The sequence below is a fragment of the Aquila chrysaetos genome, chromosome 5 (assembly GCF_900496995.4).
Source record: "Aquila chrysaetos chrysaetos chromosome 5, bAquChr1.4, whole genome shotgun sequence".
NCBI classification, from domain to species: domain Eukaryota; kingdom Metazoa; phylum Chordata; class Aves; order Accipitriformes; family Accipitridae; genus Aquila; species Aquila chrysaetos.
The window spans coordinates 62,334,715-62,358,540 of NC_044008.1; the positions used below are offsets into that span (position 1 = coordinate 62,334,715).

The window sequence follows — 23,826 nt, forward strand, 5'->3', positions numbered from 1 at the left end:
TAGGGTTCCAGCAGTAATACCTACACATCAAAAGAAGACAGGAAAAGTAGTCCTGAATAATTGTTCATCCTCAAAATCAGGAAGCAGTGTTCCGTGTTAAAATTAGAATGTAATTTTGTACTGGAAGGTCATGTATTATAATGTGTACGTAAATCAGGCTGAATAAAGCAATGCTGTTTCTCAACTTTGCAACCTAAATAGCTTTTTTGCATAGTGCTTTTGGTTTGTGGAAGTGAAATAGTTAACAACTCATAGGCATTTGCAGGCCTCAGAAAAGAAATATTTGCAGATTGGTCTTGGCCAAGTCAGCACAATTTAATTAACAAAGGAGTGAATTATTCATAAAAGAATGCCCAGGGCTTCCTTGTCTGGCTGTCTAGAGCCTCTTTATCTGAAGAATTGTAATCACTGCTGGTTTTTACCACATCCTGCTTACCTGTCATAGTTTGGTGAAGAGTTGTGTGGCCTAAAGGTGTATAAACTCTGTTAACTGCCTAATTTGAAGAGAGTTCATACCAGCAGTCTGTCACTGCTGCTCTGTGCTCTCTGCTGGAGCTGTGGTAATAACCTGCTTCTTCTCCGACCTGATCACAACTGCATTCTGCTTATTTGGTGACAGGTTTTACAAGAGTTTAATATCAATTTTGCATTTCTTTAATAGCTATATGAGTAATGTCATAGCATTTATTGTAAGTAACCCATATATATTTTCTTTCAAGGTTAACTTTGGCATCTTCCTAAAAATTCTCAGGATGCTGATTTCCAAACTAAAAGCTCAGCAAATGAGCTTTCATGACTACAAATACAGGTATGTAATAAATAAAAAAGAAGTCCTAGCCCTTTCTTTTTTTCTCACATCAGAAGGCTGCCAGTGTGCCCTTGCAGATTATACATTTACCTACCACCACCAGGTGTAACAGATACTCAGAGTATGCTATAGAAAAGCCATCTGGGGAAACAGGCTCCACATTTTCTTATCTGAGAGGTAAAGGCAGGTCAGTGCCTGTGTGCTGAGTATTATGGGCATTTTCTCAAGGATTTGCAATGTGGTAAGATCACTGCTCTCAGGAATCCTCACTGTACAGCTGTGGCCTCTACTGCTGTGACACATTTTTTCCTTGAGTGTGACAAAAGGTCCCCAAAAGAAAAGAAGGTGTAGAAGATTTGTGGGACATTCATAAGTGACATTAGCATTTATGATCCGCCTTTTTCACAGACACAGACACTGTTGACTCAAGAATGTCCCTGGTCTTCTTGTAAACCCAAATCAGAAAACTATTCTTAGCCTGCAGTCTTCCAGGCCCTGGTGTGGGGTCTCTTGGCCAGAGTCTTAATGGTACATCATGTCATACGTAAAGTGCTGGAGTTGGCCTTTGCAGAAACATCTTCCCACTTTGTGGGAACAGCAAGGGCAGGCTGCTCTGCAAGGAGCTAAATGTGCAGTGAAAACTGCACTAAAATCAATGGAAACCTGAGGATTTGTTAACTGCTTTCTACATCCCAGTTCTTTCCAGTTCTTAGTATCTTTAATCAAAGCATTGTGAATCCCTGTCTGCTACTACAGTCCTGCCTTACTAAGATGAATTATTTTATTGTCTAACAGAACTGTATTAAATCCCTAACAAGAAGCGTGTTTCCATTTTCCTTCAACATTCAAGGTCCAAAAGATCTCAGCTATATTCTCCAGATTGCTATAAGAAGATTGTTGTGATGATAGTCAAAGACAGCAGTGCCTGTATTTAACACTGGCTAATGTTTTGTGTTATATTCTCTTTTCTACTGCTTATAATTTTGCTAAACTTTCAAAGATTCAAGCTATTACTCACATTGCAAGTCTTCCTCAGAACTCACTTTCTTTTGAGATGTCTTCTTTCATCCATGCAAACATGTTCCCAGACTTGTTAAAGAAGATTGTCTTCCATAAAAATTATTCTGGTTGTATCTTTTAAAAAGTAGACAACTGCTGACAGTACTGCAGAAAATTTCTATGCAGCTACATAGAGTTTTCAGCAGTGATAGGAAGTCTAAGAATCCTGTTAAGAGATCACTCATATTTAGCTATGTAAATATTTTTCTGTTACCTAGCAGCATAAGTTTGATGATAGTGGCCTTCCTGCTCAATTTCTTGTCCCTAACTTTTCACCTTAAACCCAAAGCCAAGATTTCCTCCTGTCAGACTTTTCTGATAGTGTGTTCCAAAATTCGTATCTGAAAATTTGTCCATTCCAGAGTCAGAATATTAAGGGAATATTTCTGGAATGATTTCTCTGTAGCTGAATTTTTGATTTTTGCACCAAGGATGTTGAAAAAATACTAGAATCACACATTTTCTTTTTAAGATTGGCAAGATCTACACTTGTGCTGATTCCATTGTTGGGGATCCATGAATTTATATTTACCTTCATCACTGATGAACAGGTGGAAGGACTTTCAAGACATATAAGAGTTTTCATTCAGCTGACAATGAGCTCATTTCATGTAAGTACTGTTTTGCAAGTACTGGTTTTAGGGGTCATAGATCCACATATATATGTTGCTTACCTATAGATACCACAGATATACAATATTCTTACTTAATATTATGCTCCAACCTATAATGTCTTTAAATACACCACTACAGTGACAAGATAAAACATTCACAAACTGCATATTCAAAATATGGTAGTCTCAAAGAACAAAAAAGGAGTCTGACTTCTTCAGAAACAGTGTGTCCTGTGTTCTCTGGTACTGGGTGACAGTTCGTCACAGAACCCTGTTCTGAAAACAAGATTAAAGTGGTCTATTCAAAATATGTGTTTCACATAAGTTAATTCCTATGAAGCACTGGATGGCTTTTTAAAATAAGATTTTCAGGTGATCTGTTGACTTTGCAGTCACACTGAGGAAAGAGTTGGTTCTGGACTCATCTTTTTCAGTGCATAGTACACGTCCAGCATACTTCAAACACACCACGGTGACCTTGTTGTCGTGCCACTGTACAAACAAAAACCAATCAAGGCTCTGTACCAGGAGATACAAGGATCAGCTTCACTTTAGCTTGGGTAGTTGGTGCAGTCAGTTCATGACTGATACATCACTGACACAGTGGGCCTGTGGGGCAGTCCTTACCTTTTAGGACTTTTTCCAAAAGGAGTTGAATGTAGACTACATGGCATTTGGGGAATTTTGATGAAAGGAGATGCAGGTCTGAATACTGTGAGAACAACAAGCAGAATTAAAACATTTGTTGTGAGGAGAAGCATGTGAAGGATAAACAAGAACTGCTTTGTGTGTGGTTCCAGCCTAGAGGACACACTCTGGGTACACCAACCAGACTAATGCCCTCGAGCAAGTGCACTGAAGACACATCTTGTACAAAAACTTAGTCAGGGCCATGACTCACCTCAGTTGTGTGCTGTTCAGCAGTTGCAACAGAGGTACTTCCATGCAAGCCTAGAGAAAAACTCAAAGACATTTTTTATACCAAAATCACACCTATATACTTCAGGTCTCCATAATTCATATATAGGTATCAAAGATGTCATCTGAGATGCCCTTTTGAGGATTTCAGTTTGGGGCTTCTGTCTCTTTCATGGGTTTAAGTATAAATTTAACAAAGTACTTAATGCATCAGAAGTGAAACATAGAAATCCACCATGAATTCGGTGAGAAGGCACGAGTAAAAAACTCCACTTTTTCACACTAGGCCCCTGGTTAGTGCACTGTTTTGGGAAATGGAGACAACACAGGCCCCAGCTAGGAGATGGTTTAACCTGTTCCAGGGAAGTGCCCAAACAAAGCTGTGTAAGCCAGCAACCAAAGATGCAAAATGAATTGAGAGGAAGGAGGATGAAAGAGAATTTAAATCTGTGGCTTAGTGGTTAGAGCAGCTGGCTGGGAAAGGGACGCTTTGAGGCCTCAGCACCTGCCCCTGAGTGATAATACCATTTACATTAAATAACTGTAGATTTAAAAAGGTAACAGAAAATTAAAGTAATCAGAGGAGCAGGGAGTAGAACATCTCAGCACTTGCCTTACTCATCCTTTACTTCCACTCATGGCCTCATGAGACATTGCAGTAGTCGATATTAACCTGTCTTGATTCAAGAGAAGGTACAGATATACCTCTACCCAGAGAGGCTGGTAGCTGGGTGACTACTTTAAGGCATGGCTGTGCCTGTGGTAAGGCACTAGGTATTTCTCATACTTCCAGCTTGTTGAGGAAAATATGGGATATATCACAACAGCCAGCTTCTCCTCCTTTGAAGAAAAGTGCATTGACCCACTGACTATAGCTGGGTCCTTAACACAGGTGCCTAAGTTCATGCAAGGAATAACTGAAGCAGTTGCATTTTCTGCTTTGTCATTTTTTTTCTTTGTTGCTTTGCATTTCAGCTTCCAGTTACTGGGCTATTGTGAGTCCTAGTCTAGGTGCCCAGTGCCCCATCATCCACACTATTCAGTATATAGAGGAGCTTGACACTTGAGAAAAATTGCACTTGTGTAGGCCTGAGTATTCAACCTTGGGTCACAGCATTTAGGTCCCCACTGAATATAGTTTCCTAACCCTTAAATTCTTCTATTTGCCATGTTCCTACTGGTTAAAGGACTTCTGGTATTCTTTCCCAGCAATAAAAAGTTCATCTCCACATTTTCCTCCCATGGTTCCTGAGATTTAAGTCTGGCAAGGTCAAGACCTGTAAACCTGTGTCTCATACCTACTCCCGTATCTCTACAGGGAGCTGGTTTTCCTCCTGGTAATCATTGGTCTCCATTCCCCTAAAGGATGTGCTCATTCACCATATCTGCAAAGTGACACTATGGCCTCCTACATGTGCACTCACAAAAAGTACTGTACTCATGAACAAATTTCTAGAGCTAAGAGAAAACTTGTCAGAGCACTCACTTGGGTGGAACAGATAGATGGACTAGCATCTGCAGGTGGAAAAGAAGTTTCTCACCTATATGTTTATGCACTTGACTCCCCTTCGGTCACCCTGCCTTAGTAGTGTGTAAGTAGGCAGAAACTTGAGGTAGTGACAGAATGAGAGTGCAGCTCTGGCAGGTCTGTGCCCTCATATCTTGGCTGCACGTATGAAGGTGTGAAGGAGCCACAGACCATTACGATGGTCAATCCTAAATAGTCCAAATTCCACAGCAAGCTGTTACTGAAGCTAAATGGTGATTTTCAGATAGCTGCTTATGCACAAGTATACACGTGTTTCACTGTAACTATTTACTCTCCAGTTTACAAAGTTTAAGAACTGGACACGCCAGTCATTCTGCAGGCACAAAGCACTGCTGTCTGCTTCAATCTGTGTTCTGAAGTTGCTGAGTAATAACTCTTACAGGTAGTACTCCTGTTAAACTACCTGCTTAGCAAAGTTGTCCTTTACCCTTATCTTCCTGCCTTGACCTTCTTGATGAGACAGGACAGCAGTTTCCAGGTCTCCTTTCTTTAATGAGGTACCCAGTAATATCTCTGGCTAGAAGTCCTTACTACTCACTAACTCACTACTTCGACATACGTCTGCCCTCTTCTACAGTCTGAGACGTAAATTCATCAAAGCATTATTGCACTTTTCCCACAATTTATGGTGATCCTTGTTTTTAACCTGTCTGTATGCACCAGTGCTCTGGTGTATGTATGCATCAGTGCTTTGACACTGTTATTGAGACTCCAATTAAAAATTTCCACTACAGCTTGAGGGGAGAAATGTCCAGGCAGGCAGAAGGGAGTTCATGCAGAGCCACCACCCTAAGGGGGACTGCTGACATGGTGTTGAGTTACATGTTCCTCAGTTAGACATATCCTTACTTGGAGAGGTTGCAGTCACTAGATGTTATTTTAAGAAACGCAGAATCATTTTAAGTGAAAATTTTATTTGCTGGCTTGTACAAAGAAATCTGATATAGACTCATCCCTGCTAGAAAACACAAACTTCATTCCTTTTAAAGGAACATGCACACGCTCAGCTACATGGCACGCTTTAGAAGCAAAACTTCTTTTCAAAATACTCAAAGATCTTAGACAATGTTTATTGCAGATTCTCTTTTTTAGCTACAGCATTATTTGTGAAGGGATTAGCAAAAAAGCATGTAAACTGTACACAACTACATTTGTTTAGTCTGTAAATCTTCTCAGTAGTTTTAAAAAGCAGTTAAACTGTTCTGTTAAAAACAATTACCTCTGGAATCTCCTCTGGAGGTTTTAACTCAAACATTTTCAAGGAGCACAAAATCAAATTCTAAATATGAGTTCTGCTGTAGATATGATGCTTCTTTACTTTAGAAAGTGAAGCAATCTAAAGATCTTGGCTCACTGCTGCATGCAAACTGTTAGCCACAGGAAAAATACAGGTTTCTGGTGAATAAAATCCAGTTATTAAACGAGTAATTTATCATGTTGCCATTGTCAATAGAATTGAAGAACAGTTGTGAGGCTTACACATGCATCTATTCTTTCCTCTTGGTTATTATGCTAATGAACATTTGTTCTGAATTTCTGGTTCTTCTTTTTCCTGTCATAATTTTAAAAATGTATGTCTTAGAGGTCACAGCATATGGGAAAGATTTCTAAGTATGAAGTTCCATGTATTGCAAAAAAAAGTGAATATCAGGAAGCATTAAAGAAATCAGAATATAAAATGAACATCAAACATGAATAATCAACTGAATTTTCCATCTTCTGGTGTGATTTTAGTGTTTCTGCCTGTCACTGCCTGTTCTGATCTTGCAGCAGCAGTGAACTAAATTCACATAGGGATTCACAAACTTACATTCAACGAAGGGGTGCCACTAGTATTCACAAAGTCCTCTCCTAATCTGGTCAGTTTCTACATTTCTGGCAGGGGGTATCATCAGGCTTAGCAGTCACAGGACTTAACAGCACTGTGTAGTTTTGATCCTATTTCTGCTTGTGGTGCCTGTGAGACCAAATTTAGAGCTCATGCTCAGAACACAAAAAAACCACCCAGTAGAGACATTTTAATGGACTTTCTACCTGAAAAAGAGAACTATCTCCAGGTGCAGAAGCAGTTCTGCATAAAAAGCTGCTTTTTAAGCTATTAAATTTCTATTTATCCATCAGAACCTCTATCCATGGTTTCTGAATCTTCTGTAACTACTATTCTAAAATTTATCCCGGTAATAAAATATCATCTATTATGAACTCTAATGAACACAACATTTTGTGACTTTGCATATCTCTGTGAAATAATTCAGATGCAGAGTATTATTTAAAAGTTACATTGATAAATGACATATCAAAATCACCTACATATTGCAACCATAACCCAAGTAAAGCATGAAATATAGTAGAAACAAAGTACATGGAAAAAGCAGTTGTGATTGCTATTTCTCCTGCCCCCATTTCCACTGTTGTGGCAGATAAACTGTTCTTTTTCATACTTACTGCACATATGCTTAAGGAATTAATGGCTTCAAACATTTCAAGATTGCTAGAAAATTAACAGTAGGCTCAAAATGCTATCGGTTAATGCTAGATACAATAAAAAATACTGAAGTTGCTGTGTATGTGAATTTATTTTTAAGCTTTTGTCTGAGAAAACCAGAAACATTTCTGGAAAAGTATGAGTGTGAAAGCAATTGAATTATGTCAGCTGTATTATATATGGTTATGACAGTTTTTTACTTGTGATATGAACATTGCCTTGGGACTGATAGTCAACAGTATTTATTCTCTTCATCAGAACTTGTGTCATAGATGTTTTTAGACATACCAGAGAAATGCATTTCCTGAAGCAATGGTAATAAATCTGCATATCTGTGCCAGACTGTTAGGCTGAGGTGCATGAATGTAAGCTGGTTTTATCTGAGATCAAACACAGACAGAGAGGAGGAAAATGGAAAGAGTAATTTTGTGGTTCATTTAAAACAAGTTTCCTCTCTAGGATTTAAATTTTTTTTAAAAAGGTGTTTATTTAAATCAATTTCAAAGGAAAAATGGCAATTCAAAATAGCCATAAAGATACAGCTGAGACTTAAAATAGCACTAATCACTTAATACATCACTAATTTTTAAAAAACACCCAAATGAGATCCTTCTCAGCAGTCTCATTCACAAATTCAAACAAGTACATGGATAATATGAAACCCCAAGTTGCTTTTTTTTTGTTTTACCATATTTGGAAATAGCAGCAGTCACAGTAAAACCACAGTAGTTTGAAAAAAAATATTATGTGGTAGCAAAATGAAGATAACATGGAAGATGAAACTGGGTTGTATAGTCTCTGTTCTTCAGCATCTGCACCAAATGTGCCCCACATTTGCTAAGGCACCATATGAAACAAGTTAATGGGTACTTCAATAATAAGTACATACAGGCAGCTACTTTCCTTTTTGGAAAGTAAGAAACATTGCTTATACTTATGGCTTTAACGTTAATGTCATCTTTAAACTAAAACTTCAGGTTATTTTCTGTACACTCTAACTTTTTCCTCTTACCGTCTTTCTCTTACAGGGTTTTTTTGTAGCAGTTTTATATTGCTTTGCTAATGGAGAGGTAAGAGACAATGCTATGAGAAAAGTTTTTAGTTGATTAGTAAAGTATATCAATGACACCAAGAAGGATGAACACACTGATTAGCTCTGCTTATTCGAGAGCACGTGTGCATTCTTTTGAACAGGTATAACTGTTTTTTATGAAGAGAACAGCAAGACGTCTCACAGATTTGGGATTGAAATGCAAAGTGTTTCCACTGAAGCCTGAGTGGCTATAGCACTGTGGAGGTATGGATACCCTGGGGTGACTGAAATACCAGTAGAGGCTTATGGTCAGCCACCTAAACCCCACTCTTTTAATCAGCTGGAATCCCAGACTTCATGTTTGGCCAGGCTAAACCCTCTCTTAGTTTAACCCTAAAGTCCATGTGAAGGAACTGAATTTGGGGTACTTTAATATCTTAGACAGCAACATGTTGAAAAAATAATTTCATGCATGCACTGACAGGACATCCCTAAAATTGATGTGAGGGGATTCCTTGTCTGGAAGCTGTCTCCTGCTATGCCTCAAGGAGCAGCTGGGGGTTCAGTTTGCTCTATGCCCAGATTTAGGCAGATCAGTGATGACTCTTATGCAAGGAGATGACAGCAGAGAAAGCTAACCTCCTGCCCAATGTAGGGTGAAGACTGAATTCAGATCAAGTTGCTTGGGATTTTGTCCAGCTGAGCGTTGAACCCCACCAAGGACAGAGGTTCCACCACCTCTCTGGTCTTCTGTTCCAGTGCTTCACTGTACTCAGGAGGAAACATCTTTTCCATATATTCTGTTAGAAGTTCCCCTATTTATTTCAATTTATGATCACTGTCCCTTGTGTCCCTACCAAACACCTCTGTAGAGCGCCTGGCTCCATATCCTCCATGATCTCCTCAGAGGCAGTATTTAGGCCTTCAGCGTGAATGAGCCCCATTCACTCAGCTCTCCTGATAGGGCAAGTGCTCCAGTCCTGATCTCTGCTGCTAAGTTCAAGCCTATCAACACAGTTTGTACTGGGGGCCCAAAATCAGATGCAGTATTCAGAGGTAGTCTAACAGTTACTGAGCAAAGGAGAACAATCACTTCTCTTGATCTACTGGCTCTGCTCCTGCCCATACAACCCAGTGTCTTCATCACCATCACAGCTGCATGCTGCCTTTGCCTTATTGACTTGCTACAAGCTACCTCAGAAAATGATGCTATGTAGGCTGTGGAATTAATCTCACTTAATTTTAAATGTTTTCTAAGTTGAATCTCACTGTCTGTAGCTCACTTATATTTGGTCCGGGTGCAGACCTCCACTACTTGCAATAAAGACACATATCCAGTGTCAGTAGCACTTAAGAGCCTGGCACAGCCAGCTGGCATGGTACACACTACACTGACACAGGTACATGAATTTGGACACCTTCTTAAAGGCACCAGTGAAACAAACAACATGGGCTTTATACAAAAGGTAGGCCACATGTTCCTAATATTTAACAAGGAAACCTGGAGCAATTTCAGAACTACTTAAATAAAAAAGAGAGCTGGCATTTTTCTGCAATACAGGAGTACTTGTTTAACATTTATGAAGGGCACAGAACTGCTAGCACCTCTCATTAGCAGTTAAAAGTTACTCTTTTGGCCTTCTATCTCCTGGTCCAGCTGAGCTTTCAGGCCAAAGGGCCTGCTGGTTAGAGCAAGGGCACATCCTGTGCCTCTGTGTGGGCCTGGAGCCTGCCCTTCATCTGCAGCACTGGCTCAGGTGATGTAGGCAGCAGGACACTCAGTGCTGAGGATTTAAGGCAGGGTGCCAGATAAAAAGCTTTAACAAAACAAACCAGATACCCAAGCACAACAGTCCGGCAAAGCTGCACGGTCCTCATTTCCACAGCCCTTGGGCTTTTCTCCTCCTCACTTCATCAGACTGTAAACATGAAAGTCACTTGAGCTCTCCCACACATACGCGTTAGGATCACAGTGTATCAGAGATTCAGGGGCTAGGAAAAACTTTCCTAAGTTAGAGTGAAGAGGGTGGACCCTTAACTTCAACTTAGCAAACAAGTTTGTTTCTACCCTACAAGGACCTCACCAGGTGTGAGGTGCACCCCAAAGGGGCAGGAAGCTCAGCACTTCCGGGGTCCCTCTCGTTTACAGCTAGCATTTGGGCTAGCGGACTGCAGGGTAGTCACAAGACATCACTGTGGACAGACTGTTCTCTTCTCCCCCCAGGTGAAAGCAGAGCTCCAGAAGCAGTGGTCCCGCTTCCTGCTGGCAGACCCGTTTGGCTGTAAACCCTGCTTTCTTGGGGAAAACATAAAATACCTGAGGAAATGTTCACAGAAACGAAGAAAACAGCACCTCGGCAGCAAACACCACTTGTGCCTGGAGGCAAGCGAGCCCTGGGGCATGCGGCTCCAGCAGGTGCTAGTTCAGCAGAGGACAGATCTCAGCCCAGAGCCAGGCTGTGCTCTCCCGTCTCATCCACGGGCAAGCATGTCAGACAGCAGCGAAGGAGAAGTCACCACTGGAGAGACAACTGAGGAAGTCTTTGAAGAAAGTGAGATTTAGAAAGATGTCCACTACGACAGCACTTTCCAAAAGCCACATATTTTGAAAGATCTTCTCTCACCTCCAGACTGTACAGATCTCTGGGATGTGCAATGCAAGGAGGAAGCAGTTAATATCCCAATTGTCCCAGTTTTCTTAATCTGAGAAAAATGTTGATCTGGATGTTGCTAACCTGTGTGGCTGGGGTAGAAGAGGTTTGCTGGATCAAAAAATGCTTTGAGTTGACCAGTCTGGAAGATAACTGATACTGAAAGAGATGTACACAGGGGAGCAGGATGTACTTTGGAAATGAGTAGACTTTGGACACACATGTTGTGTCCCAGTAGCTTTATCCATGCTTGACTGCCATTCTACTCACATAATAGAGAAATTGTTTGTTTTTCCCTTTCATAGGTGTGTTTCATAAATAGACATATGTGTGTAGAAGACTCTTCTCTCAGCAGACCAGAATCATCCCCCATCTCAAAAAAAACAGTTTCAGGCCAAACCAGACAATTTTTGTTTAAGCAAAACAAAAGGATTTTTATATATTAAAAAAAAAAAAGGCTTGGGAAGAAACAAACTTTTGCTTGCATTTTTGAGCATCTTCACTTAAAGTTTAGTGCCAGAAATGTCATTATGAAATGAAAGAACAAAATGTTTTCTTTTGAAAGTGTCCAAATGAAATGTTTTGATACAATTTTTGTTTGCTCATTTTTGTTTTCACTATTCTTTTGACACAAGCCACACATTTTGATGCATCTGTAACTTTGTCTTAGCTGTGGCCCAAATGACAAAATAGATCAGTGATAAGTGCTGCTTCCACTTTCCTCCCAGGGGATCCAAAATGGATAATGACATGGGATTGTGACAGCACCAAAAGAATATTGTGAAATCCTTCTTCCAGCATTTAACAAGAACCATGATGAAATTTTAATTGTCACATACAGCTCACCCAGAGACGTATGAAATTCAATTAAGTTTCTTAATATTCTACGAGCCAGTTTCCAAACTTGCAAACATGAGTCAATTGGCATACTGAAAGGAAAAAAGGCCCACAGATTAGTGGGCGATATTTATCTGCAATATAAATGCATACACCAGGCACACACATGTGTAACTATCTAGCCTGCAGCTAGTTACATAGCATTCGTTATGGATTTTTTCTGTACTTTACTGGTAAGCACTCTATATTAACCTAAATACCTGCAAATGTAATAAAACGTATCCTGGGCAACTGGCTTTACGTGGCCCTTCTTGAGCAGGGGGGTTGGACCAGAAGACCTCCGGAGGTCCCTGTCAACCTCAACCAGTTTGTGATTCTGTGAAAACACTGTATGACAAATAAAAATTTTCAGGGCTGCTCGTGGGCTCTATTCACGCATCTTCTCTCTACCAGGTGCCAACACTGTGCCTGCCCTTCTGGCTTTCCCTGCTTCTACGTCTCCCCATCAGGTGCCTTTGTCCTTAGACCCCTGCTGCCAGCTTTATAACTGGCACTTTTTTGAGACAGGTTGCCTATATCTTCAATGTGTTGTTTGAGCAGACTAAGTTTATGCAGCTTATATAACTTACCAATGCTTTTAAAAATTATTTATCAGTCTACAAACGTTTAGACATGTAAACTTTACCAGTTATGATATACTGTTTTCTTGCAAAGAACAGGTAAATTAATTGACTTGCAATAGGCCAAGAGCACATTTGAGCTATCACATTTCTGGTACTTTCCAAAAGGTATTTCTTTCACAGTTCTGTCAGTGTTAAGAACTAAACCTATTTAATAAGTAAAAGGTTTCATATTTTTATAAAATATTAATAAAATGTAATTATTTCATCCATTTTAAAGTATATCTGCAGTTTTAAAAGGCTTTTTACCAGACTGTGCATTCTGCTTATATAGCATTTTACTGCAGAGGATATCTCCACCACCCATTACAAGCACCAGACATTACAAATCTGTTGACCATGTCTTCTCCAATTTAAAAAGACTGATTTTTTAAAATATTTAAAAGCCTGAAGTGGTTTAGAATGTGTTTTACTTGGGTGCTAAAAATGTGAAAATTATAAGATTTTACTGTATCTCAGTAAAATAGTTTACTTTTTGATTGCATTTTAAAGTATTTCAAATGGTCAAGAAACCAATTTTCTGTGCTCTCAAAAGCAGTCCCTGCTAGGTGCATTCTCCCCTCTTTACTGTATGTATGGTCTTTTTGCCTCTTTCAGTTTATAAAAATCAATTTTTTTTATATAAGCAGACCCTGAAGTCTTGATAAAAACAATCATCACATGCATTCCTTCAGAAAGCATGTTTGTAAGTAGATAAATCAGTAAGTTTTATCAAAAAAATATAGCATTATTTATTATATCACTAAAGTACAGAAGTTGTGAAATCTGGATGGCCACACGCATGATGTATCTTTACAGAAATATTACAAGCTCCTCAGTTCTAAATAAAATATTAAGCAGTCTAGAAGACAGCAGCAGACTCAACAATTCAAACATGTTAGTAGAGTCAGCAAAAATAGCTGCAAAAAGAGTCAGCAAAAATAGCTGGCTCTACTCGTAGGAAGGTTAAGGTCTGCAGCTAGGTATCCTCCCGGGATTTTCCTTCTGCCCTTTCCTTCTGGAGCCCCAGGGCTGCATGAGGGACATTGCAGCCAGAGGATGTGGTAAGAAAGAAAAGCTGCAGCAGGTCCCCGAGATGTGAGACAGAAGCCAGACAACTTGCCAGGGTTCCTACAAGTCCACAGACTGGATAGACAGAAACAGTTGGGAGAAAGGACAAGAAACAGGATCTTGCTCTGATGAAACAAGAGGTGGAGGAGACAGATCAACCCAAATCGGTTTTTGATTGCAAGTGATATTTTGTGTAAATTACTTATCCAATTTATACATAGATTAATTATCAGACAACAAAAACTTTGTTAGCCCAGGGTTTTATGCTTGTGTAGACCTAGTAACAGGATTTTTCTCTTTATCGGTCAATTGCACACCTTTACTCCCCAGATTTCTACTGCCTTCACCTTATGAGAGAGACTGGTGTGAGCTAAAGGCTTCTTCCCTCTTGATGAGAGAGCTCATCCTCCCATGGTGCTGGCGAGTTTGGTCTCTGCTGAGTCAGTCCATTAAGTAAGACAAGGTGCTCAGGACATCAGAGACATCCCACGCTAAAACCTGACTCCCACAGCTTTGAAGTTGTCTTTGCCAAGGATTTTGCTTTCAATTAAAACTTGTATGACAAAAAAATAGAATTTCTAGCCCAAAATAGCTTGTGGGATTCAACAGAGCTTTCCCATTAGATGTAGTGCGATAACTGATCTGACTTGTATGAACAAGGTTTACACAATCTTAATAATCTGCTGTGAGACATGCTATAAATTTTTATGTTTTACTACGCATAAAGCACAACCTTCCAGACATAATGGCTCCTTCTATGGCCAGAGATGTCAACTATATGCTAATTATTAATGTGTACTTACATTCTTTGTTTAAATATACTGCTTCTACATACCAAGGTCTGTGCCTCAAAGGCTCAAATAGTAAAGCACAAATACTCTAGTCTGGAGAGCTCTCTGACAATTATGCCTTGGAATCAATAATATTGGTTTGTATTTTTTAAAATATGGAATAAATCCAGTAGATTAAGAGAGATGTGCCAGTTCTGTCATGTTTGATGTGCTCACTTCCCAAGGCACCAAATAGAAGTGAAGTAAGGCAGAGAGTCACATGTGCTGTCTCATTGAATCCAATGAAAAAGAAAAGTTTGGGAAGGTTGGATGTCTGGGAGACACTCCAGTGCTAATATTCTGTTTTGTTCCAGTGCAAACCTGAATTAATATAACAACCTCTTTTTTAAAAGAGAGAAAAGACAACTTCAATAAAATAGATCTACAAAGTATCCTATGACAACTTGGTCTTAAACTACAGTCATCTTCCCTCTAGGATGTTGAGGTTGGGATGGGAGGAGGTCTACCTTAGTTCCTGACCAAATTATTGCATAGTAAATGGTATCCTTACACCGTTGGTATGGTATGGTACCAATGGTATCCTTACACCTTACAAGTACAGGAGATCAAAAAGGTGATGCTGCACCTCTGGGTCTGTTTGGATGTCCCATACACCTGTGCTTGATACCAGAACTGGAGGAAGGGAAGTCCTACCAGCAGGCACATAACTTCTTCAGCAGTCTTGACTGTTGTGAGTGCTCAGTCTTCAGTGGAAATTGAAGACAACCTTGAGTGTGTGGGACAGCAGCAGGATGAGAAATGCCAAACCATGACATGCCTCTTCAGGAGGCTGTAGGCCACAACTTCCTGGGCATAATCCCCTCACCCCAGGCTGATGTCAGCTTCTTCACCTGCACAATAGAGCAAACCACTTCCACTTGACTACATCTGTGTTTTGCAACCTGTTGTCTCTTAGTCCACTCTTCTGATATCCCTCTAGCATCAGCATCTGATATTGCTGGCAGGCCCCACTACAACAGTCCAAGCTTCTCTACTGGCACTTCCACAACAGCCTGATGGCAGAAGCTGCATTTAGGGACTTGTGGTGTTGTCAGTTCACCAGCTGTTACCATCTTTGGGTCTCCCATAGCACTTCTCACTTTCGTAGCTACCCCAGCATTCCCATCTGCCATTGCTATATTGGCTTATTGTTTGGCCAGAGTACCAGGTTTTAGGCAGGCTGCAAGCATGTCTCAGCTTTGTAGGAACTGTCCTTCCTTTCAGGATACAGCTTCTTCCTTTCATTTGCTTCAGGAATTTTCTTACTTTTTCCCATCAGTCTCAGCTCCCAGTAAGAGGAACTCTGTGATCTATAAAATTCTTCCTGACATTAGTACCTTTTTTTTTTAAAAAAAATCAAGAATATTTTACTGACATCATCTTTTTCAGCTTTCATAGCAACCACAATTCTGGATTTTTAATTATTTCTTTTCAGCCTGCCATTCCAAATCTCACAAACTATTTGCTGTGCTAAATGTCATGTTGTGTTTAGGTATCTTTGCAGTCAGTCCTGAAGCCACGCAGAACTACAGTGAGAAGCTGCTGCTTGTAAACTCTGTCATTGCAATTAGCTCCAGGAAATTAAAGTGGAGCTACCACATAACCAGGCCTTAAAGGCTTGAAGGCTCAGTTTCCCTGTGTATCATGTTCATCACATTGTAATTATTTTCCCCCATCACAGCCAAATTCTCACTGCTCTCCCTATTTGCTGTTCAGTTGTTTCTTTGCCTTCTCTGGAGTCAGCTCTGATTTCAAGCCCAGCAGCATCTCTGCAGACACTGCTGAGCAGCAGTCTTGGGCTGTTCACCCTCTCCCAGAGGCTGTCCTCCTCCACATGTGTATTCAAGTCCCTCTGGGGCTGAGAGTCCTGCCTACCCAGCATGCCGTGTCTGTCTACCCAGATGCCAAAATCCTGTTTGATTTTACCATGTTCCGCATGGGTCCTTCCTCACAGTGTCACAGTTTCCTTGCCTGGAGGACCATATGATTGCCAGAAAATGGCACAATTTGCAGGGAGTTTGGGCCTGCCTGAACGTGGAGAGATGACTTCACATGATGTGTACCCCTAACCACAGACACAGATTTTTAACCACCACACAGATTTTTTTCTTTTGTGGAATTTTGAGGAATACTCAAATGTCTGAAAAATGGGGGAAAATCATTTAGGCTACACAAATCCTTGGTGCTCCTTCCCATCCTATACAGCTATTCTAGGGATCAGAGCTAAGAGTCCTGCTTTGCAGTATTCAGAGCATGCAGCTGCCAATAGATCTATGGAGACATCTCTCAGATTTTTGTCTATCTATCTCCCCAAATCCTCAAAGCTTAAGGCTTTATGTACATTATGTATTCCTTATAAGGTACAAATAAAAAGACTTGTGCTATGTCTTTCCTGCTGCCTTACTGCTCCCCATAGCTGTAATCCTGAACCATTACCAACCCACCTCCCCTTTCCTGACTTTAAGGATGCTACTGGAAGAATGCTAATACAAATGCATCACACCACCTAAAGCAGGGGATTGGTCTGGAAATAACAAGATTTAGAGGAAAAAAATTTTTTTTAAAAAATCAAAGTATTATATTTTAGCCTGTCTTTGGACTTTTATATTTCTTTTCTGAATCTTTGACATTTTGGATTTAAGTAATAAATAATAATGAACCCATTACTCCCTTGCTTTGAACAACCACTCATTACTATCACCTTTGTTTCACAAAGAGGAAATTGAAATACATGGAGCTGACACGACTTTTATAAAGCTACCCAGCAAGGTAGAAGTCATCCTGTGTAAAATTTAAACATCCTGAGTCCCAGTTCTCTGTTCATTGTGTCCATGAAATTCAAATGTGAGTGTGCTTAAGCCATATACTGGCAGCTTTAAGTGGAAATGCCATTTGCTTCCTCTCACCCCTAAACTCTGGCTACCTGCTGGAGATGGCGTTGTGAGACAAAGGAGGCAGGAAAAAGCTGAAGAATTAGACCTAGTGCAATTTTCTTTTTTTGTTACTTTCTTTAGTTCTTCTAGGTGGTGTTAGCCTCACCATCTGCCTGAAGAGAGGACTCTGCAGTAGGACGGACTGTAATCCCAAAGCATTACACTGAGCCAGACCTAAGCACCAACCCTTAAACACAAATGCGGAGAGGAATTCAGGAGAACTTGGTCAGCCTCCTCATCTGTGCTGTTTTATGTGGCCCATGAGGTGTCTGTAGCTGGACTTTTACAGACAGTCACACTCCCCCAAGATGTGAAACTGTACCAATATATAGATGATGTTCTGATTGGAGGAACTTTCCCTGAAAAGGTGGGGGAAGCAGCAGCAGCAGTATGGCAGGCACTAAATAAAGCAGAAATTGAGACTGCACCCAGAAAATGTCAGGGACCAAGTAAAGAAGTAAAATTTTGAGATACTTAGTGGATAGCAGGCAGTGCAGTGATTCCTCCGGATACCTTAAGAAAAATCAGAAAGCTGCAAATGTTCCAATCAAGGAAGGAGTTGTTACAACAATTATTGGGAACTTTGGGATATTGGAGGAAGCATGTACCTAGATTTTCTATAATTTCCCATTCATTATACTCACTCTTATGGAAAGGCAAACCCTGGGAGTGGAAATTAGAATGTAAAGAGGCAGTCAAAACTGTAATGGAGGAATTAAAAACATATCAGTCACTGGGACTAGTACACCCCCATGACACTATTATAGATGAATGGGGTTTCACCAAACATGCTATTTACTGTAACCTGTTCTAAACTTGCCCCGATGGGCCAAAAAGACTTTTATTGTTTAGCTCAACCACTTTTAAAGAAACAGAACAACGATACTCTGAATGGGAAAAGGGACTTTTATCTTTAGTCTGAGCAGTTAATCAGGTTGAGAAAATACATCAGGGTCAACCTGTGCAAGCCAGAGGACCATTTAATTTACTAGAAGCAATCCTAAAGGGGACTGCTCCCCCCAGAAGGCGTTGTACAAAACCCCACTATCAGAAAATGGTAAGCCTACCTAACAGAAGTTGCAGAAAATATGCAATTAATTGAAGGACACACTAAGATTTCCAAATTGCAGATGCCCATAAACACAGACCCTTTAGTGTCACAACAGCCTTTTAAACCTTCACCCATTCTGGATGCACCACCCCTCACTGAGGGTATACAAACAGAAAACATTTGGTTTACAGATGCTTCAGCAAAAAGGGTAAATGGCAATATAAGGCTGCTGCATTAGATATTACCACCAGCAAACAAGTAATAGAAGAAGGTGAAGGCAGTGCACAAGTAGGAGAAATAAGAGCAGTTGTTTTGGCAGCACAGGGTGGAGCAAAAATTATATATGTAGACTCTTACGTTGTGTCAGCCAGTGCCACACAGTGGCTCTGTCAATGGGAAACCTTGAATTGGGAAGTAAATAGATCCCCAGTTTGGAGTAACAAAGAATGGCAATTTTTACTGGATATAGCCAGGAAAACACCTTTCAAGATGGGATGGGTAAAAGCTCATTCTAAGGATAATCAAACAGCCACAAAGTGGAATCAAAAGGTAGATAAGCTAAGTAAAATTAGGAAAATCACCTTAAATCCTGAGTGGTATTGACTGGGAGAATGGTTACATCAAAACCTAGGCCACACAGGTAAAGAAGCACTTTATTTTGCTGCACAGAGTAAAGGCTGGCCTACAAACAGAAAAACTTGTGAAACTATTCTTACAGAATTTCACCAGTGTAGACTGAAATTACAAGCAGATCACCCTGCTAAAGCATCACCTCTACACATCAGTGAAGGGAAAACTTTATGGTCTATATGGCAAATTGATTATATTGGACCATTCAAATCCTCTGTGGGATATTGATACATCCTCACAGGAGTGGAAGTAGTCTCCAGCTTGCTTGTGGTGACTAAGTGTTGGAAAGCCAATGAGCAAAATACAGTGCGAGGGCTATCATTTTGGTTCTCAAATCTACCTACTCCTGATGTTATCCAAAGTGATAATGGCTCACATTTTTGTGTAAGGAAGTGCAAGTTTGGGCAAAACAAGAGGGAATTAAATGGGTATTCCACATGCCATACTACCCTCAATCAAATGGGATGGTAGAAAGAGCTAATGGCTTATTGAAAAGCAATCTCAAACCACATGAGGCTCAATGGGATACAAGACTTCCCAAAGTACTCCATCAATTAAATAATCAATCTGGGCATATCTATCCTGTAAGCCCGGCATTCTTTGTAAAAACTGAGCTTAGTGCTCCACTTACTTGGAAAAGAGAGTATCCTGACAACATTACAGCCAGGACAGCCTGTGATGGTCAATCTACCATCCATCAGTACTGTGCCTATGACCTTAACTAAACCTTGTGGTGCATTTGCATGGGAAATACATAGAATTAGTGCATGATGGATTTTTCCTTCTTCTTAAGGGGGTAACGTGTTCAGACTCTTTCTGCTGAAACAAGTCTCTATTTTCTCTTACAGCACCCTGCAGGATGACAAACGGAAATGCTGTGTTCATGTTAGTATTCCAAACCTTAACAATGCTGCTTCTCCTAACCTGTGGCCAAAGAACGCTAGAGTGGCCATAGCCTCAAGCTTGTGTTAAGTATACCAGGAGTATGGGAATACACTCTAGTAAGGGACATTTAAAGCTTTCCACTGTGATCATGCACAGAACTGAAGTATACTTAGAAAACGAATGGAGCTGGAATAAAGATGAAGCTGGTTATAAAGTTCCCCAACTTTGGGGAACAGCAGGGAAAGGAATTAAAATAGGATGCTGGATGATCAACAGGTCTACCCATGAGAAGGCATCTCAGATTTCTGTGTACAACATTATATCAAACTCAATAACAAAAGATATGAAGTTTTGCACCTCTGAAAGATTGGACTGTTGGTACAACTTTACCTTAGTACATCCTGTTTTTGTAGTCTGCCTCTGGGCTCACCGTAGTGTGGGACTATCATTTAAATTAAAAATAGACATTACTGAGCCTAGTATAACAACATCAGCCCCGATTGTAAAGGATAAAAAAACTCTATCCCCCAAAATTTCTCAAATTGGACCGTATGTGATCAAAAATACAGCTCAACAACGAGTGTTATTTAATCCATCATGGTCTCTTAAACAAGTAGAACTATTGATGCAAATTAATATCCCCACAATCAAACTAATCTGTTCACCATTCATAAGTATGTCCTATGTAGGATGGTTAGCATGGTTACATGCGCAAACCCTCACCTCTCCCAAGTGAACAAGGAGAGATGCGACCAGTATCCTAGGGACAGGATAGGGAGTCTTAAATAGTATAGATGTCAAAGTACTCATAAATAAGCTGAGCACTACAACAAGTCATTTAAATAAATTAGAACACCCATTGCAGTCTTCTCTATTAGCATTGGGAACTAACCAATGTCTTTTATCTGATATACTGCCTCAATGGGAAAGAATTAGTGAAAGACACCACCAATTGATTGTGGACACACTTGGTGCAGCCCAAAATAACGTTTCTCTGGCTTTTAGTTGTATCCAAGCTCAGCTGTGGGTGCAATCTATGGTAGCAGCAATTAGAAGAGAAGGTGAAGGTGCCACCTTACCCACCGAAATTTGAAAGGTATTTTGGGACTATGCAAATAAATTTGAAAAAGAATTCCAGTCTTGGTGGTATTTAGTCAATTTCACTTATGACCTCATCAACAATAAGGTCACAGCTTTTGTCTTAACAATACACAATTCTTTGGTATATACCATATACCCAATCATTGCATTAGGATTAAATCACAATAGAGCTATACTCTATCCATTAGAACATAGAGTACAGGCCCAATGAAACAGAAACAAATGGCAAACTATTGATGTCAACACAGGCATTGTATGGGAACAACAAGGATTTATTTGTGAGAGTAACACCATCAAACCCCAAGACATTTGTCTTCACAATGAACAAAATGTTTGTCATTTGAAATACATCCTAATGAAACCCCTGAAACTGTCCTTGTGTACATTGGAAAAGGATGTGTTTGTATGAGAACCCTTTGTGATTTTATATTTGTAGGTAACATTACTGTAGATACAAGCAATCACTCAAATATTTGTGTTTATAACTTTACTAAAGTTGTGGCATGCGACTTTATTCAGCTCCTGTTACATCTTATCAATTGTTACAATTATACATTGAGTCAAGATTTATTGCCTAGCCCCATCAGAATGAATCTTACATTGGTGAAGAAACTACTACAACACGATGACCTGTATCAACTGCTACAATGCGTCCGAAACAATGGACACAAAACTCTAATCACTGTTCATCATGATACAGAAGAGATACACCATGTCTTGGAAAGAGTGAAGAACACCATTGGTGGGAAACTGTTCTTGGATGGTCACCAACAGCAACAGGAATCTTGTGCTTCACCCAGCTGTGATTTTGCTGACTCTAATATGTTTATTGCTTATAATTATATTGTATATAAAGGTTTGGTACATGATAAAACAAATAACCCAACTTCAACCACCCAAAACATACAAATTAACAAATACGAAATAGCAGTGCTTCACCATCTACTTACCGTGGATCTACAAGCACACAAACTATCAATATACTATTTATGGCACAGAGGCAAGAGGTGACTGTACCACTACTCTGTGAAGGTAAGATGAATTGACTATAGTCACAGGGTGGAGTGTGGTGGTGTGCTCCCCCCCTTCCCTGGCTTAAGCCATAACCACCAGTGGGGTTGTGATGGCTGCATCCAGCTTACTCTGGACTTTGGGGGATGGATGGCAACATGGTAGCCAACGGCTACCGTATTTGCTGGTATGCAAATAGGACTATAAGTCAATCATGTTACTTTATAAATAGTGGACAGCCCAGGGCCCTTTGAGCTCTCCTGCACAGCAGTGGTCTGCATGCCAGGATCTCCCCTTGAGTAGGGACACCTCTCAATGTTACCTCTCAAGGTTGAGAGATTCCTTGCCACAACAGATTCTCAGTAAGTGCTTAATTGCATGCTAAACTTTGAAATCTTAGCTAAGTGGTATAAAGGATTGATTGTGCATATATAATCCTTTAGACATAAACTGTTGACCAAGTCTGGGACTAGGAGTGGATCTAGCCACACCTAGACTCCTCTCTGAGGAGTTTAGAAAGCAAGGGGCTCCATTCTAAACCTCATGACTCAACAGGACGGTCTCCTTGACAGTGTTGTCTGACTGTCCTCTGTGCAGTAAACAGTCAAGTGTACCTTGCCATCGAATCTTGTTAAACCAGTCACATTTACTATCAAACTTTGTTAACTCATTGTTTTATATCAATAAAGTATATTGTTGCTCCTCTCTTATGAGTGAAGTATACGGCTCCATCCGCAACATTCTGAGGCAAGGACTTTCAGAGCACAGAAACTGTCAGGAGAAAAAGCAACATAAATTAAAAAGTGCTATGGATTATTAGGTGTATTGGGTTTGCGTGGCAAGGTTTTGGTAGCAGAGGGGCTACAGGGTTGGCTTCTGTAAGAAGCTGCTAGAAGCTTCCCTTCTGTCCGACAGAGCCAATGCCAGCTGGCTCCAAGACAGACCTGCCGCTGGCCAAGACTGAGCCCATCAGCAACAGTGGTAGCGCCTCTGTAATAACATATTTAAGAAGGGAAAAAAAGTTGCAGGGGCACAGAAACTGCAGCTGGAGAGGGGAGTGAGAACATGTAAGAGAAAAAACCCTGCAGACACCAAGGTCAGTGAAGAAGGAGGGGGAGGAGGTGCTCCAGGCGCCGGAGCAGAGATTCCCCTGCAGCCCGTGGGGAAGACCATGGTGAGGCAGGCTGTCCCTCCGCAGCCCATGGAGGTCCATGGTGGAGCAGATATCCACCTGCAGCCCGGGGAGGACCCCACACCAGAGCAGGTGGAGGCCTGAAGGAGGCTGTGACCCCATGGGAAGCCCGTGCTGGAGCAGGGTCCTGGCAGGACCTGTGGCCCCATGGAGAGAGGAGCCCACAAGAGGGGGGGGTGGGGGGAAGGTGTTTTAAGAGTTGGTTTTATTTCTTATTACCCTACTGTGGTTGGATTGGCAATAAATTAAGTTAATTTTTCCCAAGTCAAGTCTGTTTTGCCCATGATAGTAACTGGTTGAGTGATGTCTCCCTGTCCTTATCTCGACCCATGAGCCCTTTGCTATATTTTCTCTCCCCTGTCCAGCTGAGGCAGGGGGAGTGATAGAATGGCTTTGGTGGGCACCTGGCATCCAGCTAGGTTCAACCCACCACATTAGGAAAGAAATAGCCACTCAGCATTATGTTATCCTCAGTGAGCCTACATCTTAAATACCTTGTGTAGTTCTCT

The 23,826-nt window shown here is 40.6% G+C and overlaps 1 protein-coding gene across 1 annotated transcript in view; it reads left to right on the top strand.

Moving 5' to 3' along the window:
* GLP2R (glucagon like peptide 2 receptor) overlaps positions 1 to 11,549 on the top strand; it is a 46,048-nt gene extending 34,499 nt beyond the window's left edge. The window contains exons 10-13 of the mRNA XM_041123750.1: positions 720 to 808; positions 2,340 to 2,478; positions 8,462 to 8,503; positions 10,691 to 11,549. Of these exons, the coding sequence (XP_040979684.1) occupies positions 720 to 808; positions 2,340 to 2,478; positions 8,462 to 8,503; positions 10,691 to 11,029 (609 nt within the window). The 3' untranslated portion in view covers positions 11,030 to 11,549. The remainder of the gene's footprint in view (positions 1 to 719; positions 809 to 2,339; positions 2,479 to 8,461; positions 8,504 to 10,690) is intronic.
* Positions 11,550 to 23,826: the final 12,277 nt, after the last annotated feature.